The sequence below is a fragment of the Furipterus horrens genome, unplaced genomic scaffold (assembly GCF_987537825.1).
Source record: "Furipterus horrens unplaced genomic scaffold, mFurHor1.1.pri manual_scaffold_3, whole genome shotgun sequence".
NCBI classification, from domain to species: Eukaryota; Metazoa; Chordata; class Mammalia; order Chiroptera; family Furipteridae; genus Furipterus; species Furipterus horrens.
The window spans coordinates 31,414,608-31,433,676 of record NW_028327173.1 but is presented as its reverse complement, the minus strand read 5'-3'; the positions used below and the strand labels follow the sequence as shown (position 1 = coordinate 31,433,676).

Below are 19,069 nucleotides of genomic sequence, written 5' to 3'. Positions count from 1 at the left end.
GAGCTGAGCTTTTCCTCACTCCACACCCCTTAGTTGAGTTCAGTACCTACAACAAACCACCTGCTCGATCTTCACAGGCAGATATTTAGAAAGGATATCAGATGTCCTCCGTATCAGACACCTAGAGAGAACAGCATAAAAAGGTAAGGGGCTGGTATGGTAAAACCACCATGCAAACTACTAGAATAAAAGTTACCACCCAAAGGACCAAGATCAACTCTTTCGTAGTATCAAATGTCAGAGACCCATCAGTCCTATGGCAAAGATACCTATATCAGGGTCTCAGTCATAGAAACAGAGACCCTTTCAAGCAGTCTAGATTTGACTGACAACTTTTTCTCTTCCCCTTCAAAAGGTTAGCGGATCTTCAAGAAGCCAAGGTCTCCCATTGAGGCTGGTGCTCTGACTAGGAAAGCAAGCAATACACCACTAAGTCCTCAGGGGAGTTTCTGCATTTGCCCAATGCCTATTGTCATATGGCCCAAGACTCAATGAAATGAAGCCCATACCTCCTGGCAGACCAGGAAGAACAAGGATCGGGCACCTAAGCAGCAGCTTCTAACACTCTCCTTCAAGCCATCTAAAATTGGGAGTGAGAGAGCCCTGGCCTGGTAGTTGTTGATTAGAGCGTCGTCTTGATACACCAAGGTTGCAGGTTTGATTCCTCGTCAGGGTATATACAAGAATCAACCAATGAATGCATAAATAAGTGGGACAACAAATGGATGTTTCTCTCTTGTCAATAAATAATAATAATAATAAATTAATTAAATTGAGAGTGAGGTGGCAATTGAGAAGGGCAGGGCTCTTCAGGATGTAAATCATCAAGCGTATCTTGTATATACCTATAACAGAGGAGTCTGGAGTATACCTGCCCTCCTGACTATGTGGCTCCCATGGAAAATGCCCTCTCAGCCTGGGAGCCACAACCATCAGATATGCTCCTATCTGTCAAAGAAGGCTGTGAAGCCTGGGAAGGGAAGCCTGGTTCTTTAGGACTAAGACCAAATGATAGGAAGCTTCTGAAATATTAACAATGCTCCAAGGGATATTTTGCTCAGGAAGTCCAACAGTGTCAGAAAACAGCTTCCTCAGCAGGTTACTAAGCAACCCAAAAACAGAGCACAGGGCCCAGCCAGGAAGAAAGCAGGAACTTGGTCCGCAAAACCCCTTCATTTATTTAGTGGCTACAGTCAGGGCACAGATCCCACTCCCTTCCTAGAATCCCAGCCCTCATAGGCCAAGGCCCTAAAAGATCAGCCTTGGATGGCTTAGTTGACAATTCTGATGAGCTCAGCTGGGGAACACAAAGACAGGTGCTGCCTTTAGCCCAACCCTGCCATTACCTATTGACAATGCTGGTGAGCTCCCGAAGTCGCTCCTCGCCTAGCTGCCTATCTGCCTCACTGGCAGCTGCATCTCTACTTTTCAAAATTGGCAACTCAAAATGCTTCTTGAATTCATGGACAGTTCCTAAACAAAGGAGAGAAGGGAAAATTAAAGAATGTAGAAAAAGAATGATTTCCCACTGCCAGTAATGGCAGACTACTTTGTTACAGACCAACCTTCCTGCCAAAACCAACAAAGCTGAACGAATTACAGGCAACTTGTTTGAATGAATCAGAGAGCTACCAAAGTGTTGAAGACTGAAAGGCCAAATAGTGAGACAGTTTTTTAAAATCGAAATATATAACTAATTATATTAACTATAAATGGACCAAACTGTCAAAAAATAGACAATCCAATTGTCAGGTTGGATTTTTTTTTTTTAAAAGAGCCCACCTATATGCTGCTTGTAAGAAATGAAATAGCATGTATCAGTGTAATGAGGTTCATGTGACAGTGTAGATGAACCTTAAAAACACTACGCCAAGTAAAAGATGCTGAATACAGAAGGTCACATATGACAGGATTCCACTGTTATGAAATATCCTGAATAGGTAAATCCACTGACACAGAAAGCAGATTGGAGGTTGTCAGGGCTTAGGAACAAAGGGGAATAGGGCGTGACTGCTTAATGGATATAGGGTTTTCTTTTGGCCAGAAATTAAAGAGAAGACCAGGTCCCTCACAAAAGACCATATTAAAATGGTATTCAACTTTATTCAATATTAGACAAATACAATGAGATATCACTAAACAAAAAATGACTAAAATATTCTTTAAACATTTAAAAATAAATATTGGTGATGATATACAGCCAAGGTCAACAAACTACAGCCATGGGCAAGCCACCTAGCTGTTGTGGCTCAGTGGGTTGGGTATCCTCCCACAAACTGAGGGGTTGCCAGTTCAATTCCCAGTCAGGGCACATGCCTGGGTTGCAAGCCAGGTCCCCAGCTGGGGGCGTGCAAGAGGCAACTAATTGATGTTTCTCTCCCTCCCTACCCCTCTCTCTAAAAATAAATAAATAAATTCTTTAAAAAACAAGAAAAGGAAAAACTGGAAACAACTCAATTGTCTATCAACAGAACAGATAAATCATAGTACAAGATATATTCATTAAGAGGAATAGTATACAAAAATGAAAAACTACAGCTATAGGCAATGACATGAATGATTTCTCATAAATATAAAAACAAAACAAACAAACAAAAAAAACAGATGCAAAGGGATATATACTGTATGATTCCATTTATATAAAGTCTAAAAATAGGCAAAAACCAATAGTGAATGTAAGAAGAGTGTTTACTTCTGGAGGAAAAGAAGAAAATAATGATTAGAAGCGGGTGGGAGAGTGCTGCTGAGACAGTGGTAATAACTGATCTGGTGGTGGTGACTCAAATGTAGTCTTTGTGAAAGTCTTGCTGCTCAGACGGTTCTCGCCTAAAGTGATTTTCATGAGCACTGTCAAGTTGGGGCGGCACTAACAAACTGTTCCACAGATATCTATGTGCAAGAACGGCCCAAACTGTGGTTACCAGAGACTAGGGGAATGGAAAATAAGGAGTTATTGTTTTAATAGGTAGAGTTTCAGTTTTGCAAGATAAAGTTCTGGAGATGGATGTACTTAATGACACTTAATTGTACACTAAAATATTATTTAAAAAAAAACAAACAAACTGCCCAAGACAGTCTGCACTGAGGTCAAAGCTCTTGTGAGGCAGCTAGGATGTGATGAGCAAAAAGGTTTGGAGGTAGCACAGTATTTTGATCCACAGATCACAGTGACCCCATGCCCTATAGATAGCCTGCCACCTCTGCAGTGGAAAAATGGCCAGAGTGGGGAAATCCTAGCCATAGCAATCAGACAAGTGGAAGAAATAAAAGGCATCCAAACTGGAAAGGAGGAAGTAAAACTATCATTATTTACAGATGACACAAAACTATATATGGAAAACCCTAAGGATTCTACAAAAAAAAAAAGAAAAAATACTATTAGAACTGATAAATGAATTCAGTAAAATAGATGATACAAAATAAATATTCAGAAATTGGTTGCATTTTTATACACCAATAATGAACAATCGGAAAAAGAAACTAAGAAAACAATCCCATTTACAAGTGCACCAAAAAAAACAAAACAAAACAAAACAAAACCTAGGAATACACTGAACCAAGGAAGTAAAAGACCTACTTGGAAAATTATAAGACATTAAAGAAACTGAAGAAGATATGAACAAATGGAAGCATATACCGTTCACATGGGTAGGAAATATTAACATCATTAAAATGTCCACACTACCCAAAGCCATCTACAGATTCAACACAATCCCTATCAAAATACAGTAGTCCCTCTCTATATCGCAGTTCACTTATCGCGACCTCACTGTATCACAGTATTTTTTAAAATATTATATTTAATTATTTATCGCAGATTTTTTGCTATATCGCGAGATTTTGCAGTACTGTATACGTATGTTGTTAAAGTTACATAGGTTTAAGAGTGTTGAATATGTTTAAGAACATAAGCAGTGTTTATAAAAGTGTGGAAAAAGTTAATTAGGGAGTGGGAATGGTTAATAAGGGACTGGGAATGGTTTATAAGTGTGTGGGAAGGGTTTATAAAGCCTTAAAATATATATAAATACTAAAATAAATGTAAGGTTCCTACTTTGCGGATTTTCACCTATCGTGTGGGGGGGATCTAGAACGTAATATCAGCGATAAGTGAGGGAATACTGTACTAATGGTGTTTTTCACAGAAGTAGAACAAATAATGCAAAAATTTATATGGAACCACAAAAGACCCTGAATAGCCACAGCAATGAAAAAAGAACAAAGTTGGAAGGATCACACTACCTGATATCAAGCTATACTACAAGGCTATAGTAATAAAAACATGGTTTTGGCATAAAAAACAAACAAACAAACAAACACATACATCTATGGAACAGAACAGAGTCTGGAAATAAACTCACACCTACATGGTCAGTTAACATACAACAAAGGATGCAAGAATATATAACAGGGTAAAGACAGCCTATTCAATAAATGGGGTTGGGAATATTGGACAGACACATGCAAAAAAAATTAAATTGGACCATTTTCTTACACCATATATAAGAATAAACTCAAAATGGATTAAAGACTTAAATGTTAGGTTCAAAACCATAAAACACCTAGAAGAAAACATAGGCAGTAAACTCTCTGACATTTCTCTTAGCAATACTTTTTCTAATATACCTCCTTAGGCAAGGGAAACAAAAGAAAAAACAAAAGGAACTACTTCAAACTAAAAAGTTTTGCACAGCAAAGAAAACTATCAACAAAACAAAAAGACCACCTACTAAATGGGAGAAGATACATCAGATAAAGAATCAATATCCAAAATTTATAAAGAACAAACCAAAGAAACAATTCAATTAAAAAATGGGTACAGGACCTGAATAGACACATCTCCAAAGATGATACAGAGGGCCCATAAACATATGAAAAAAAGCTCAACATCACTAGTCATCAGAGAGATGCAAATTAAAACCATGATGAGAGACTTCCGGCCAAGATGGAGGCGTAGACAGACACACTGCGTCTCCCTCCACAACCAAGAAGGAATACAACTACCTCAAAACTAAAACAACCAAAAGTTCCAGAAAATCAAACCGCAAGGAAGTCCAGCAAACAAAGATATAAAGAAGAAATACTCCAGACAGAAAGGAATACAACTATTTCAAAACCAAAAATAACCACAAGTTCCAGAAAATAAATGTAAGTCCAACGTATGAAGTTATAAAGAAGTGGTGCTCATCCAGACAGGTAGGAGGGGCGAAGCTAGGGAGGAGAGGTCAAGCTGTTCTGGTGGCAGTGGCAGCAGCAGCAGCAGCAATGGCAGTAAGCATAAACACCTGTACTTAAGGGGAGGCGAGAAGCGCCTGGGGAGCACCCCCGGTTGCAGATCATACCCATCAGCTTGCGATTCCAAAGCTGGGTAAGGCAGACCTCCATTGCCTTGGACTGTGAGGCCTGGAAGGGGTGGAGATGGAGGAGGAGGCTCCCAGTCTCTCAGCGGAGAGTGAACGGCAGGAATCCACCTTGGACCCCCACCCCCGCAGAAAACACCACAGTGTGGTGACAATGGTCACTCGGTTGTGATGAGTGCACGGGGCTCTGCCCCCTATAGCATAGGAGGTGTGACAGCCCTGCCCAGGAAGCAAAGGTAAACACAAACCATTCAGGATGGCACAGATCATGATAGAGATCCCGGTGACGCAGCTGACCAGACAGCAAATATCTAATCTAACAAAGAAGCAGATAGGAAATCTTTCTGAGGCTCACTCAGTTCAGAGCCTTGGTTATAAAAATGCTTACGGACCTGACAGCAGATCTTAAACAAGACGGGGAAGGAATGAAGGCTAGTCCTGCTGAAATGAATGAAAACACATACGAAACTAGTGATGAGGGAAAGAAAACCAGGTATAAAATCAACAAATCGGAACGTAGGGAAGGAACAGTCAACCAGTGCAGAAAGAGGAAATGAAAAGTGAAGAAAATGAGGAGAGCCTCAGAAACCTATGGGACAGCTATAAGCGGGCCAACATCCCAATCATAGGGTTGCCAGAAGGTGAAGAACTAGAAATTGAAAAATTATGTGAAAAAATAATGAAGCAGAACTTCCCTAACTTGGGGAAGGAAACAGACTTACAGGTCCAGGAAGCACAGAGTTCCGAAACAAATGGACCCAGGGAGAACCACACCAAGACACATTATAATCAAAATGTCAAAAATTAAGGATAAAGAGAGAATCTTAAAAGCAGCAAGAGAGAAGAGAATTACGTACAAAGAGGTCCCAATAAGACTATCAGCTGATTTCTTAAGAGAATCTCCTGTGCAGGCAAGAAGGGACTGGCAAGAAATATTCAAAGTAATGAAAAGCAAAAACCTACAACCACAATTACTCTATCCAGTGAAGCTGCCATTCAGAATAGAAGGGCAGAGAAAGTGCTTCCAGGACAAAGTAAAACTGAAGGAGTTCATCAGATCCAAACCACTGTTATATGAAATGTTAAAGGGACCTTTTTAGGAGAAAGAGGATCAAAACTATGAACATTAAAATGAAAACTGTATCACAACAACCAACAACAGAATCTCGGGAACCGAAACAAAGGCAAACTAAGTAGGCAATGAGAGTGGGAAAGAACTATAGGTATGGGGAACATTATGGGGGGAGGTCAGCAGGGAGGGGGAAGGGGGAAAGGGAGGGAGATGGTACAGGAATTAAGAAGCATAGTAGAAGGGAGTGGAGTAGACAGGAAGATGTTGAGAAGAACTATATGCACAACCAATGGGCATGGACTAAGGTGGGGGACAACTAGAGGAAAGGAGGTCACTGGGTAGAGGGGAACAAAGGGAAAAGAAATTGGGACAACTGTAACAGCATAATCAATAAAGCATATTTAAAAAAAAAACTATGAAGAGATATCACCTCACACATGTCAGAATGGCTATCATCAATAAATCAACAAATAAGTGTTGCCAAGGAAAGCAGCCTGGTGCAGCCACTGTGGGAAATAGTATGGAATTTCCTCAAAAAATAAAAAATGGCCCTGATTGCTGCGGCTTAGTAGATTGAGTGCCAGCCTGCGAACCAAAGGGTTGCCGGGTCAATTTCAGTCAGGACGCATGCCTGGGTTGCAGGCCAGGTCCCAGTTGGGGGTGCGCGAAAGGTAACCACACATTAATGTTTCTCTCCCTTTCTCCCTCCCTTCTCCTCTTTCTAAAAATAAATAAGTAAAAACTTAAAAAAAAAATTAAAAATGGAACTGTTTTAAAACCCAGCAATTCCACTTCTGGGTATATATCCAAAGAAACCAAAAAAACTAATTTGATGTTTACTGCAGCATTATGTACAATAGATAAGATATGGAAGCAATCTAAGTGCCCATCAATGGTCGAGTAGATAAAAAAGTGGTGGTACATATACATAATGGAATATTACTCGGCCATAAAAAAGAATGAAATCTTAATATTTATGACAAAATGGATGGACCTAGAGGGTAGTAGGCAGACAGAGAAAGGCAAATCCACAGATTTCATTTCTAAGTGAAATCTAAAGAAATAAACAAAACAGAAATAGACTCATGGATACAGAAACAAACTGATGGCTGCCAGAGGGGAAGCAGGGGTAAAAGACTGGGTAAAAAAGGGGAAGGAATTAAAGAAGTACAAATTGATAGTTACAAAATAGTCATGGGGATGTAAAATTCAACATAGAGAATATAGTTAATAATATTGTAATAACTATGCATGTTACCAGGTGGGTGCTTGAATTATCGTGGGGGAATCACTTTATAAATTATATAATTGTCTAACCATTATGCTTTTTACCTGAAACTAATATTGAAAAATATTACGCCCTGACTGCTGTGGCTCAGTGGGTTAGGCGCTGTCCCGCAGAACCAAAGGTTGCCAGTTCAATTCCCAGTCAGGGCACATGCCTGGGCTGTGAGCCACGTCTTGGGTTGGGGGTATGTGAGAGGCAGTCAACTGATGTTTCTCTCACACATCATTGTTTCTCTCCCCCTCTTTCTCCTTCCCTTCCCCTCTCTGTAAAAGTAAATAAAATCTTTAGCCCTGACCAGTGTGGCTCAGTTGGGTGGGTGTCATTCTACAAAGTGAAAGGCTGCTGGTTGGTTCCCGGTCAGGGCACATGCCTGGCTTGTGGATTCAATCCCAGGTGGGGCACTGATCACTGTTTCTGTCTCACATCGATGTTTCTCTCCCTCTTTCCCTCCCTTCTCCTCTCTCTAAAAATAGATAAAACATTTTTTAAAAATCTTTAAAAATGTAATACTGGATGGCAACTGTAATTTGAAAGCAAAAATTTTTTGTTTCTCTCCCTCTCTTCCCCACAGTGGACTTTGCTGAGTTGCTTGATCTCCCAATGGCTCTTACTGACAAGAGAAGTCTTCCCACAAGTACAACTAGCATTTTCTCCTTTCTTTCCTCAGTTAGTTACAGGTAAGGCTCCCCTCTAATGTAGTAAACAAGTCTGGATTCTTACCTAGGATGCCTGAATTAACAAAATGTACCAAGCTGAAATACTCAAGGAGATCATTCTGGATGGGAGTCCCAGAGATGAGCACCCGCCGGTTGGTGTTCAAGCTGTCCAGGGCCTGGTAAGTCTGATTCTCAGAGTTCTTGAGCCTGTGTCCCTGAAAAGAAATTAATTCTCACTTAGGCCTGGGCACAATGTGACATCTCTAATGATAGCAATGCCTTGTGTAAAAGATCTGACCTCTGGGCATCAGCCCATAGCACCTCGCCCTCATCCGCGTTCCAAACACTGCTTACTCCCTCTTTTGGCAGATTGACATCAAGGGCTCTCCTCCCACTTGCCTCCTCCACAGCAGCTTGCTCGGTACTCAGCATTCCCCAGTGATGGACACAACTCTTGGATGGCAGTTAGTGAGGAGGCTCTGACACACTTTCTCCTACTACCAAGACCTTTGAGAGTCTAGTACCTCGTCACATATGACCAGTCCAATACTGCCCTTCTGGAGGACTCCAACATGAAGGCGGAATGTCTCATAGGAAATGATGAGAATGGGAGAAGGCACTCTGGTTCCACGTTGGTGCATGAATCCTTCTACAACAGAAACGGTATCAAGGGAAAAAATTTTAGAATACCTTATAGAAATAAAGTTTGACAGTTCTTTAATTAAGCCTGGAGAAAACCATTTCAATCATTTCCCATGGGAATTCTCTTCTGCCCACCCCCCTCGTTGCCCTCAACCCTGGCCATCAGTGGGCACACACATAAGAAAAGAGCAGGTTGTGTAGAAAAGTGCAGCCATTTTTGTTAAGGTTCCATACCCAGCTTTTGATCTATCTCATCCTTAGAGCCTCCATCGATGGCTAGAGGTTGAATCCTCCCTCCAAGCCATTTCCCAACTTCATTGTACCAGTTCTTCACCAGGCTGGAGGGCGACACCACCACTGCCTTGTCAATTTCTGGCTTGCACTCTGGACTCTGGCGCAAAAGCGTCCACATCAATGTGATGCACTGCAGCGTCTTGCCCAGGCCCATTTCATCAGCCATAATGCAGCCGTGGCTGCCCGGGATGCGCCGACTGGTGACACACTCCCACAAGAACTTCACTCCCTAGGAAAGAACAACACCCAGCCCACGCTGGCAACCACACAGCTGCTTTCCCAGAGATGGCAGCCTCCCAGGCTCAGACCTGAGCCCATACCTCATCCCCACCACCACCACCACCAGTCACCTCTCTCTGATGAGGCCGCAAGACCTTACTGAGAATAGGATCAACGACCACATGGACAGGAAGTTGTTCCCTGAGAAAATACAGCAAAGAAAACATGGAGCTCAGACATAGGCAAGGGCATGTCCTCAGCAAATTGTGTCCTGCTGCAGAAGCCAAGAGGCAGCTGCCTAAGAAGGGACCTTCTTGGCCCAGTAACCAAACCACAATAAAACCCTGCTCCGGGGAAATTTAGGACAGAGGGATGGGTTTCCTATGTCATCACCTCAACCCCTCCTGCTCCTGAGCTTGGCAGGAAAGGATGAGAAACCTCTACCAAATGAACATGTCCACATGCTCTTTCCCAGGTCCTGTCCTTCCCCACCTCCCCACTCTCTGAAAACATATGCCAGTCCTAAGGATAAATCACACCAAAATGCCCTCTGCCCTCCCAGGTATGTGCATTTACAGAGGACCAGAACTGCTCAAAAAAATAGCAATGCACATACTTGTCAAGCTTCAGCTGGTCATGGGCACTCAGTGGGGGAGGCTCATACAAAACCAAGGCACCTTCTTCCAGGGGGTCATGGAGGGCCCGGCGGATCCCAGCCCTTTTGAGGCCCAACGCCCGAGAGCCCAGAGGACCTAGAAACCAACAATCTGTTACATAAGCCTCTAAATTGAGGAGTTCCAGCAAGCCCAGCTCAAATGCCTATTCTTCGCATAACCTTTCCTAAGCTTCCATATGACCTACTTCTTGCAAAAACCACTCCAAACCCAGTTTGGGCACCTCTACCTGACCATGATCTCATTCTGCCTCAAATGAGAGTTTTTACTATTTTACTTCCTATTCAGCTACAAACTTCTGAAGGGCTGGGTCTTATTCATCTCAATTCAGGTCAATCCTGGAAAGGTCTAAAACCCTAAAAGGGCCTTTTAAGACTTAGAGCTCTTGAGAGTTGGCCTCCTTCCTACCAGCCCCAGTTTTAGCACAATGCTATGCTCTACAAAGGATAGGAAAACTCTGTAGAACCTAAGTCTCCAAGAGTCAGCATCATAAAGGAGATGCCACTGAACTCGGACTAAATGAAACCTTACCCTGGCCCACCAAGAGCTTCCCCAGCACTAGCACATCCCCATCAAGAAGATGATGGGCAGTCACTCTTGGCAGCCCTTGCTGATACTATCAAACAAAGCTTTCATGAGGGCTCAGGGGAGTCACCCCATACAGTCACCACTGGACTGGCATCTTCAATTCCAAGGTAAGCTTGTATGCACAAAAGCTAAGGTTTTCATCTATTCAGGCACATTTTCATGTGACTGAGTCAAAAAGAAAAAAGTCTCCATTTTTACCTTGATAATTTGGAATGGGGATTTTGAAAGGCTTTGACAAAATGCTTCGAATAAACGCTTCCTAAAATGAGAAGAGCAGAAACAGGGATTCAGGACTGTTTGGATATGTTATGGGATACTATTTCTACAAATGCAGCCTAAAACGTCTATTTAAGCATCGTAATACAGTGAGAGCATTGTATTTTGATCACAACTCATTCAGATGCATCTAGAACATAAAGAGATACGCTCTGTATTAGGATTGTACAAAGCTCTCATCTTTGTGGCTTTATGTAAGGTTCTACAAATACCCAGGGAGGCCACTGGCCAGTGCCTAGCCTCAGTCAACCACAAGGCTCATATCCATTAGCTCACAAAAGATCATGCCATTGTGGATACCTAACTATTCCTTAGGGTGCAACACCTTAAGAAGAAAGTACCAAAAACTTACCCAACCCCAGTACTAATAAGGAATTCCAATGTCTGGATTCAACCACTGTCTTACTGGGTTAATCTTCCCAAGCATACCTCACATTTCTTTTTTTGTCACATCAATTCTGCCTACTGCATTAATTCCCACATCTGCCTCCTTGAGAACTAAACAGCCCTTCAAAGAGCAGGAGTAACAGGAGTAGTATTAGTAATCAATAATAGTAAAAATTACAACAATGATGACTAACAATGCATGCCAGATGCAGTACTAAGCCCCTTGTATTCATGTCACCATTTAACCCTCACTAACAGCTCTATGAAGTCCATATATTACTGCCATACCCAGTCTGCAGATGAACAAAGTTAGGCTGAGTCGTTGAGACTTTCACACAGCCATGAAAGATACAAAACTTTCCTGATGCCAAGGCCCTTACTTGTAACCAGGAGGCAGGTGATGTCGCCTCCTAACCTAATCTGTTTGAGTATAGCCATGTGGATCAGCCCAGTCAGCAGCTTCTTGCCATGGGAAAGCACAAGAAAGGCAATAACATAAGAAAAGGGACATAAGAGACAGGGCAAGCCAATCTCCAAGAAAAAGCAGTGGGAAAAGGGTGACAGGAAGTAAATATATGTAGGTCCTATAGAAGGGTGGCTTTGGTGCTTCCACCTCAGTGTCTGTAGGAAGCCCCTGTGCCATCACTTCGGCCTGGAATCAGCACTGAGCAGCTATGCAGCTGGGGCAGAAGAGGAGGCAGGGAGCCCACAGCACTACCTCCTGAGCAAACTTTGACAATACCCATGGAAGTTCTGGTCTGAACACAGCAGAGCCCTCCGGGGAATTACAGTAGCCTATGAACCTCAACAAAATAAGAGCTGGAACCCAAGAAAGCAAGGAGAAAACAAGAGCAAAAATCCTAAAGGTAGTTTTAATGAAAACACATTAGTGGAAAAAGTAATAAAAAATACTCCTTCTAGCAAAAAGACATTTTAATAGGAAAAAAGCAAGTCTGCCTGTCCTGAAATTTATACCTTTTTATAGTGAACCATTTCTATACAGATCATTATATTGTCTACAAATTCAATGTACTTTAAATAGGAAAAATGTAATGACTGTATTTGGCAATCTATTAGAAGACAGAAAAGAAATGTAGGATAACTGAACTTCATTATCACGCTGAATAACACCACTAGGGCAGGGTTAGAGAAAGGCCCAAAGTCATTGTTTATTTGCATATTCCTTTGCAACTGAATAGTTTCTTACTATTTTTAATTATCACGGTTATGGTAATTATAAACAGCAAAAATAATGGGAAATTCATATATAAAAGATGTTAAAAAAAAACTACCCTTGCCCTGATTGGTGTGGCTCAGTGGGTTGGGCGTGGTCCCACAAACCAAATGAAAGTTCACCAGTTTGATTCCTGGTCAGGGCACATGCTTAGGTTATGAACCAGGTCCCTGGTTGGGGACACGTGAGAGGCAACGGATTGATATTTCTCTCGCACATTGATGTTTCTCTCCTTTTCTCCCTCCCTTCCCCTCTAAATAAATAAATAAAGTCTTTTTTAAAAAAGCTACCCTTAAGTCAAAGGAGAGTAAAAGAAAGAAAATTGACTCAAATTTCCTTTTTAATTTGGTTTCAATTCTAAAACTGAAATATTATTTTCAAGATTATCAATAGGCTAGATTTGAGGCTCTGAGTAGCCAAAATTTATGCTCCAAATTTTGTAAAATCAGGAGCCACAGGTTCTGTAGGGAGAACTGTAGGCTAGTGCAACTAGCATAGGAGACTGTGAGCACCCCTGGTCAAAAACATCTGTGGGCAGAGCACGTAAAACTTGCAATGGCCAGCCTCTGGGAATCTGGTCTGGTAAAACTCACCAGACTCTAGCAGAGGCAGGGGAGAAAGTATGCACTTACTTTGTTCATTTAGTTACTGAAAATTCATATGATCCTTTCCTTTTGATAGAAGAGGGAGAGTATCCCTCCTTCCCACCAAGGTCAAAGCTTCCCTCTTCCAAAGAGATTCACTCTTACCAGTTTTGCCTAACCTCTCCTTCATTTCAACCTCTCCCTCTCAGCTAGCTTTCTCACCAGCATTCTAAAAACGCTTAACTCCCCTGGCTGGTGTGGCTCAGTGGATTGAGCACTAGCCTGTGAACTGAAAGGTTGCTGGTCAGGGCACATGCCTGGGTGGCAGGCCAGGTCGCAGGTTTCATTTATTTATTTTCAGAGAAATGGGAACGGAGGGAGAAAGAGAGGGAGAGAAACATCAATGTGTGGTTGCCTCTTGCACACCCCCAATTTCAGTCACAGGCCTGCACGTTCAATCCATGGAGCTGCACCAGCCAGGAGTAGCCTGGTTATTTTTAACAGACAGCAGACTTGGGAGAAGCTCAGAAAACCAAATAGAAGTTACCTTTTGTAAAAGGACATTTACATTTGTAAGAGTATCTCCCTGGAAGAACCAGGCCTGCTTCCGGTATCAATGGAAAAGGCTTGGACTTAAACCTGCACACACTCATTTACTGTGCTTTTCCTGGTCATTTCTCATAACTGATTCCACCCTCATAATTTTTTGTCTTCATCTGAAGGTGGTATTTAAGGTGATGGCTTCCACCAAAATGGCGAGTTACTTAGCTTTCCTGGGTCTCTCCCATGTATACATGAAGTATACATGTTAGTACATGTTATTAAGCTTTTTTTTTCCTCCTGCTAATCTGTCTCATGACTATTTGATTATCAGTCCAGCCAGAAGAACCTAGGATAGAGGAAAAATTTTCCTCCCTGACAAGTCCCTTCCTCCACAGCTTTCAGACAGGCTGTTCCCTCCATCTGGATCATGTCCCACTCGCTTCAACCTTCTGACTCCTCATATCCTTCAGGACTCAACCTAATCAGTACGTCCCTCAGATTCTGCTGTTCAGCAACCTCCAGACTGTTAGGCCCGTTTCATACTCTCAGCACACCTGCTCTCATGTCACATAGTTATTGCACATAGAATGACTTGAATGAAGCCTGAATGAAAAGTCCCAGAGGACTGCATGTAACCACGTAGAAACTTCATTTCATTAACATAACCTTCTCTCCTTCCTTTCTTTCTTTCTCATTCATCCTGGCCTCATCCAGCATCTTGACTTACCTGCCTCCTTCTGCCTTACATGTCCACTCCCTTAATCATTAAGCCCTAAGGACAATGAGGTTCTTCTGATCAGCATCAGAAAATCTTAGGAACAACAAAAAAACCCCTTAGGAACAAAGCTTTCAGTCTGCTAACCAGAGACAGAGTTTCAGTCAAACTAGAGATAACATGTAAGCCTGTTGTGTTTCAGCTCCAGGCCCCAAAAAGCAAGGAAACCAAATTGATGCCAGAGCTGACATCAGGACCAGATGCACTGATCAACTACGCCCTACCCTCACACCAATCAATCACTGGAGACCACGACCCTCACTCCCTTAGTCACCATGATTAATGATTTTTCCCCTATATAAACCATCCCCTGGGAGCCACTGGGAGCCAGGTCTTTGAGCATTGGCTCACCTGTGACTCCAGGTGTGTGCCACTTCCTGAACTAATAAATCCTTACTTTCTTTGCTGCAAGATTCTGTTTGTGTCTTATTAGGCTTTGATGCACACAGGCAAACAGACCCTTTTAGTTTAGTAACATACATGCCATTTTTTATAGCTCAATAAACAATTAAACTTAGTGAATTATATATATATGGTAAAATTATCACAAAAAACAAGGAATGAAGAAAATAATTCAAGACAGTGGTTACTTCTGGGGCAGCTAAAGGGATTATGACTTTGATAATGTTCTAGTTCTGAATGGTGGGTTCATAGGCATTTATGTTTTATATGTTACATGTTATATATGTATTCTTTTGCACTTATCAAGTATTATGTGAAAATGTTTCTAAATGTTTGCTGAGTGCACAAATAACCTTCATTACATATTACCATCAACAGATTCCCATTTTTTTCCTTCAAAACCTCCCTGTAAAGGAAAAACATACTTCTATGTGTCCTCTACTCTCAATATTACACTACGTCACTTCTGACACCACACATGTGAGTTTTCCACACATCAAGCAATTCTTTGGCACCACTTGGGTGCCCTATACTTAACTCAATTCTGACATTATCTATATGGAGAAAGCATCAGATTCTACAGATTAAGGCTTCACAAGACGTCTCCCTCCCACCACTTCAGATGCAATTCCAAGTCCAGTTTATCTGTGTTTCTGCCTGACAGGCTATACATTGGAGGTTCCTACAACTCCCTCTTCCTTGGGTTTGATTAAATTGCTAGGGAAGCTCACAGAACTCAGAAAAAGTTGACTTACTAAATTACGGTTTACCTCAAAGGATATTAAAGGATATGAATGAACTGCCAGATGAAGAAATACAGCGAAGTCTGGAAGGGTCCTGAGCACAAGCACTTCTGTACCTATTGAGTTTGGGGTATGCCACTTTCCAGCACATGGATGAGGTTCTGTTCACCAACCCAAAAGCTCTGGGACTTGGAAACTCTCCAAACCCCAACCTTTTGGGATTTTATGGAGGTTGCATTACATAGGCATGATTGATTATTACACTAGCCATTCATTGGTGGGTTGGTTCTCCTGGCAACCAGCCCCAAGGTTAGATGCTTTACAAAAGTCATGGTATTAACATAAATTCAGGTGTGGTTGAAAGGGGTTACTGAAAGGCATCCTTATGGCCCCATGTCACTTAAATTTCGAGATTTCAACATCTCTGTCCCTCAAAAAGCTTGGTGGAAAAAGATTTGGATGGACTACTCTGTAACTTTGGACAAGTTAACCCTCCAAGACTCAGCTTCTTCATTTTAAATAATGAGTTACATGAGATAATGCACAGACCCTGCCATGGTGATGATTATATTTGATTTCACTACAGGCAACACGTGAAAGCTATAAGACTCTGGTACTTCTTAAAGCCATGTGCAGAGTCAGGACAAAGGAGATCCTGGTTCTAATACCCTGCCATAGCCTTCCCTCTCCTATACCCTCATGTCCTCAGGAATCTGAGTCACCTGAGATCTGGTACCCAACTACTTATAAAAGAAGGGAACTCCAAATCAGCACACATCTCTAAGGAAAGATGGGACCTCTGAGCAGGCCCCAAGTCCCCACCAAAGTCTGTCTGCTGGCTATTCTGTAGTCTTCAAGAGTGAGAACCTGCCTAGGGAAAGCAGGGCATGTACATATATCGGCAGGTTGTAGCTCTGACTTACATGCTGATTACTGTCCAGACAGGGTGGTCGATTCGTTAGTTGGGTCAAAGGTTTCCGAAAAGGAGACAAGAAACACTCCTGGCTCCGGGTCTCACTGCTGGATTTCTGTTTCTTAGGGGTCTAGGAGAGAGTAATGGGAAAGGTGAAGTCTAGAAGATCACAATGGCAACTAATATTTAAAATGTTTAATGTGGGGGGGGGGTGGAAGAAAGTATAGGGGTGAGGATAAATGGTAATGGAAAAAAATACAATGAAACAGTGCAAAAAGACAAGATAAAACACTTAAGTGCCCGGCAATGTGTTAAAAACTCTTCACACATATTACCATCTATCATTTTCACAGTGACCCTATGTTAAGTGTTTAGTATCCTTATTTAACAGGTGAAAACTGGAACTTAATGAGTTTAAAGAACATGCCTAATCTGAGATGGGGCGCTGGAAGAAGTGAATGAAGTGGGCCTCTGAAAGGCAAGTCCCCCAGTAGCATGGAGTCATGCTGCCCAAGTTCTTCACTCCAAAAGCTCCAAAGAATAATTGCGCAATTGTTTGCTTCCCTCCCTGAGTTTCCCAAAGGAGGGACAAGAGTACAGCTGCCCTCAACTCCCAGGTCACTGAGGCCACTCTTCAGTCAGTTCCTAACATGGCAGTGAGGATCCCAGCACCAAAACATTTCCAGGAGCAACCAGCAGCAGACAGCACCATCTGTGACTCAGCTGCACCAAGTTCAAGTCTGAGACCCATGTAAGTGGCAAGGGGTAGTCAATATGTCTCCCTCACAGATAGAGGAGCCCCCTGTATACCAGTAGTGTAACTACAGAGCAAGCCCACTGAGCCAGTACCACTTGTACCAGCTTGCCAAGGTATCTGAAGCTTCAATGATCCTATAAGGCACACCTGAAACAGAAACACCAGGCCCCCTCCCTCTTTCAACACGCTTTTACACACATGCTACCGCTGCTCAAAATTGCCTTCTAGACCCTCTTTAGCTAATCTCTTCCTCCAAAGTTCCAATGGTCAAGCCCTTGCTTCTCGAACTGCTTTCTCTAAAGTAAATGCTACATCGTCCTATTGATTTTGGTTTACACAGGTTCTACCTACAGCCAGCCCCAGAAAATCTCGGAGGAGGAAGCAGAGCACAGGGCCCACTCAAAGTTGAGCATACTGAGTATTAGCAGAAACTGAAAGAGCACCAGCGCCCCTCACATCTAGGCCTAAGTGAGCTCTGGACTCTAAGGTAAGCCCAGCATATTCTGCTATTTTGTGACATTAGGTACGGGGACAAAAAGCAAGAGTAGGCTGCTAGTTGCTGTTGGGGAGTACTTTTTATCCAAGGTAGCCAAAGGGCCCAACCCAATGTGCTCTTTCATTTCAGAATACCCTTTCCCACCAGGAAAATTGAGCCTATATTAGCTTCTAGTGGGCACCTTGGGGACAAATATTTTATCTTGTTCAATGCCTGACACATAACAAGTACTCATTAAGTTCACTGAAAGAGACTTCTGGAGGTGATTGGGTTCATTCCATATAACACCAGAAACTAAGTCCAGGACTCCTTTTTGCCCAAACGCTCCTGCATCCTCACCTTTCCTATCCCCTTGACGGCAGAGTACTCACCATTGCCCCCGGATGCCAATCTTCATCATCAGAGGTTCTACCTTCCGGTTTTCTCTTGGCCAGCTGGCTGGGAGCTAAGCTCCTCCTCTGAAACAGAATAGAAACTGAGCACCCACAGGAATCCTGTAGCTTGATCATCAGATCCAGGCACAGACTACCCAGTCTCCTCTAGGCTACACTTACCATCTTAGCTGTAATCAGGAGCATAAAATATCAAGTACCCATCAGCAAGAGTCAAAGGCACCCAGCAGCTGAAAATGCAGAACCAGGACCTGGCAAAGAGCGGGCTGCTATATTAGCGAGAGCACAACTAATGAAAGAGGGAGCATGGATGGAGGGAATTCCGCCAGTGGCTGAGGTTTGGGCCCAAATTTCAGAGTGGCCGGTTAGCTGAGGCCGGAGAGCAGGCCAAGAGGAAATATCCAAGCAGAGTCTGGGACGGGAGGCGATGGATGGAGTGTCAAGCTGGGCAGAGTGGAATCGGTATAATGGTCCCAGGTGGGCGTGAAGAAAGGGGTAATCACAGGCCAGGAGAGAGAGGCGAGGATGAAAATCCGAGGCCTGGGGAGGAAGAGGCGCCCGAGCCCGGAGGAGGGGACTTTCCCACGTCTGGAGTGTAGATGCGAGGCCCGGACGAAGAGAGGTCGAGCAGGGATCCAGACAGGACAATCAAAAGACCCGGGCTTGGGAAGGGAACCCCAGGCAGGGCTGGAAAAAAAAACCGGCAAAGATGAATTCGGTCCCAGCACTCCGACTTCACCTTCGTCTTCCCAAAGCGCGCGTTAACAGCCACCA

At 42.8% G+C, this 19,069-nt stretch overlaps 1 protein-coding gene across 2 annotated transcripts in view; it reads right to left on the bottom strand.

Moving 5' to 3' along the window:
* RAD54L (RAD54 like) overlaps nt 1–19,069 on the bottom strand; it is a 24,515-nt gene extending 5,446 nt beyond the window's left edge. Inside the window, exons 1-11 of one of the 2 annotated variants that reach the window (XM_090269383.1) lie at nt 18,458–19,069; nt 18,275–18,361; nt 16,661–16,780; nt 10,992–11,052; nt 10,148–10,283; nt 9,663–9,732; nt 9,253–9,541; nt 8,901–9,025; nt 8,441–8,591; nt 1,347–1,473; nt 47–121 (exon numbers count right to left, since the gene is read on the bottom strand). In XM_090269383.1, coding sequence (XP_090125509.1) covers nt 47–121; nt 1,347–1,473; nt 8,441–8,591; nt 8,901–9,025; nt 9,253–9,541; nt 9,663–9,732; nt 10,148–10,283; nt 10,992–11,052; nt 16,661–16,780; nt 18,275–18,361; nt 18,458–18,481 — 1,265 coding nt within the window. In that variant the 5' untranslated portion in view covers nt 18,482–19,069. Of the gene's footprint in view, nt 1–46; nt 122–1,346; nt 1,474–8,440; nt 8,592–8,900; nt 9,026–9,252; nt 9,542–9,662; nt 9,733–10,147; nt 10,284–10,991; nt 11,053–16,660; nt 16,781–18,274; nt 18,362–18,457 lie in introns of those variants that run through there. The other variant, XM_090269382.1, reaches the window with a different exon arrangement.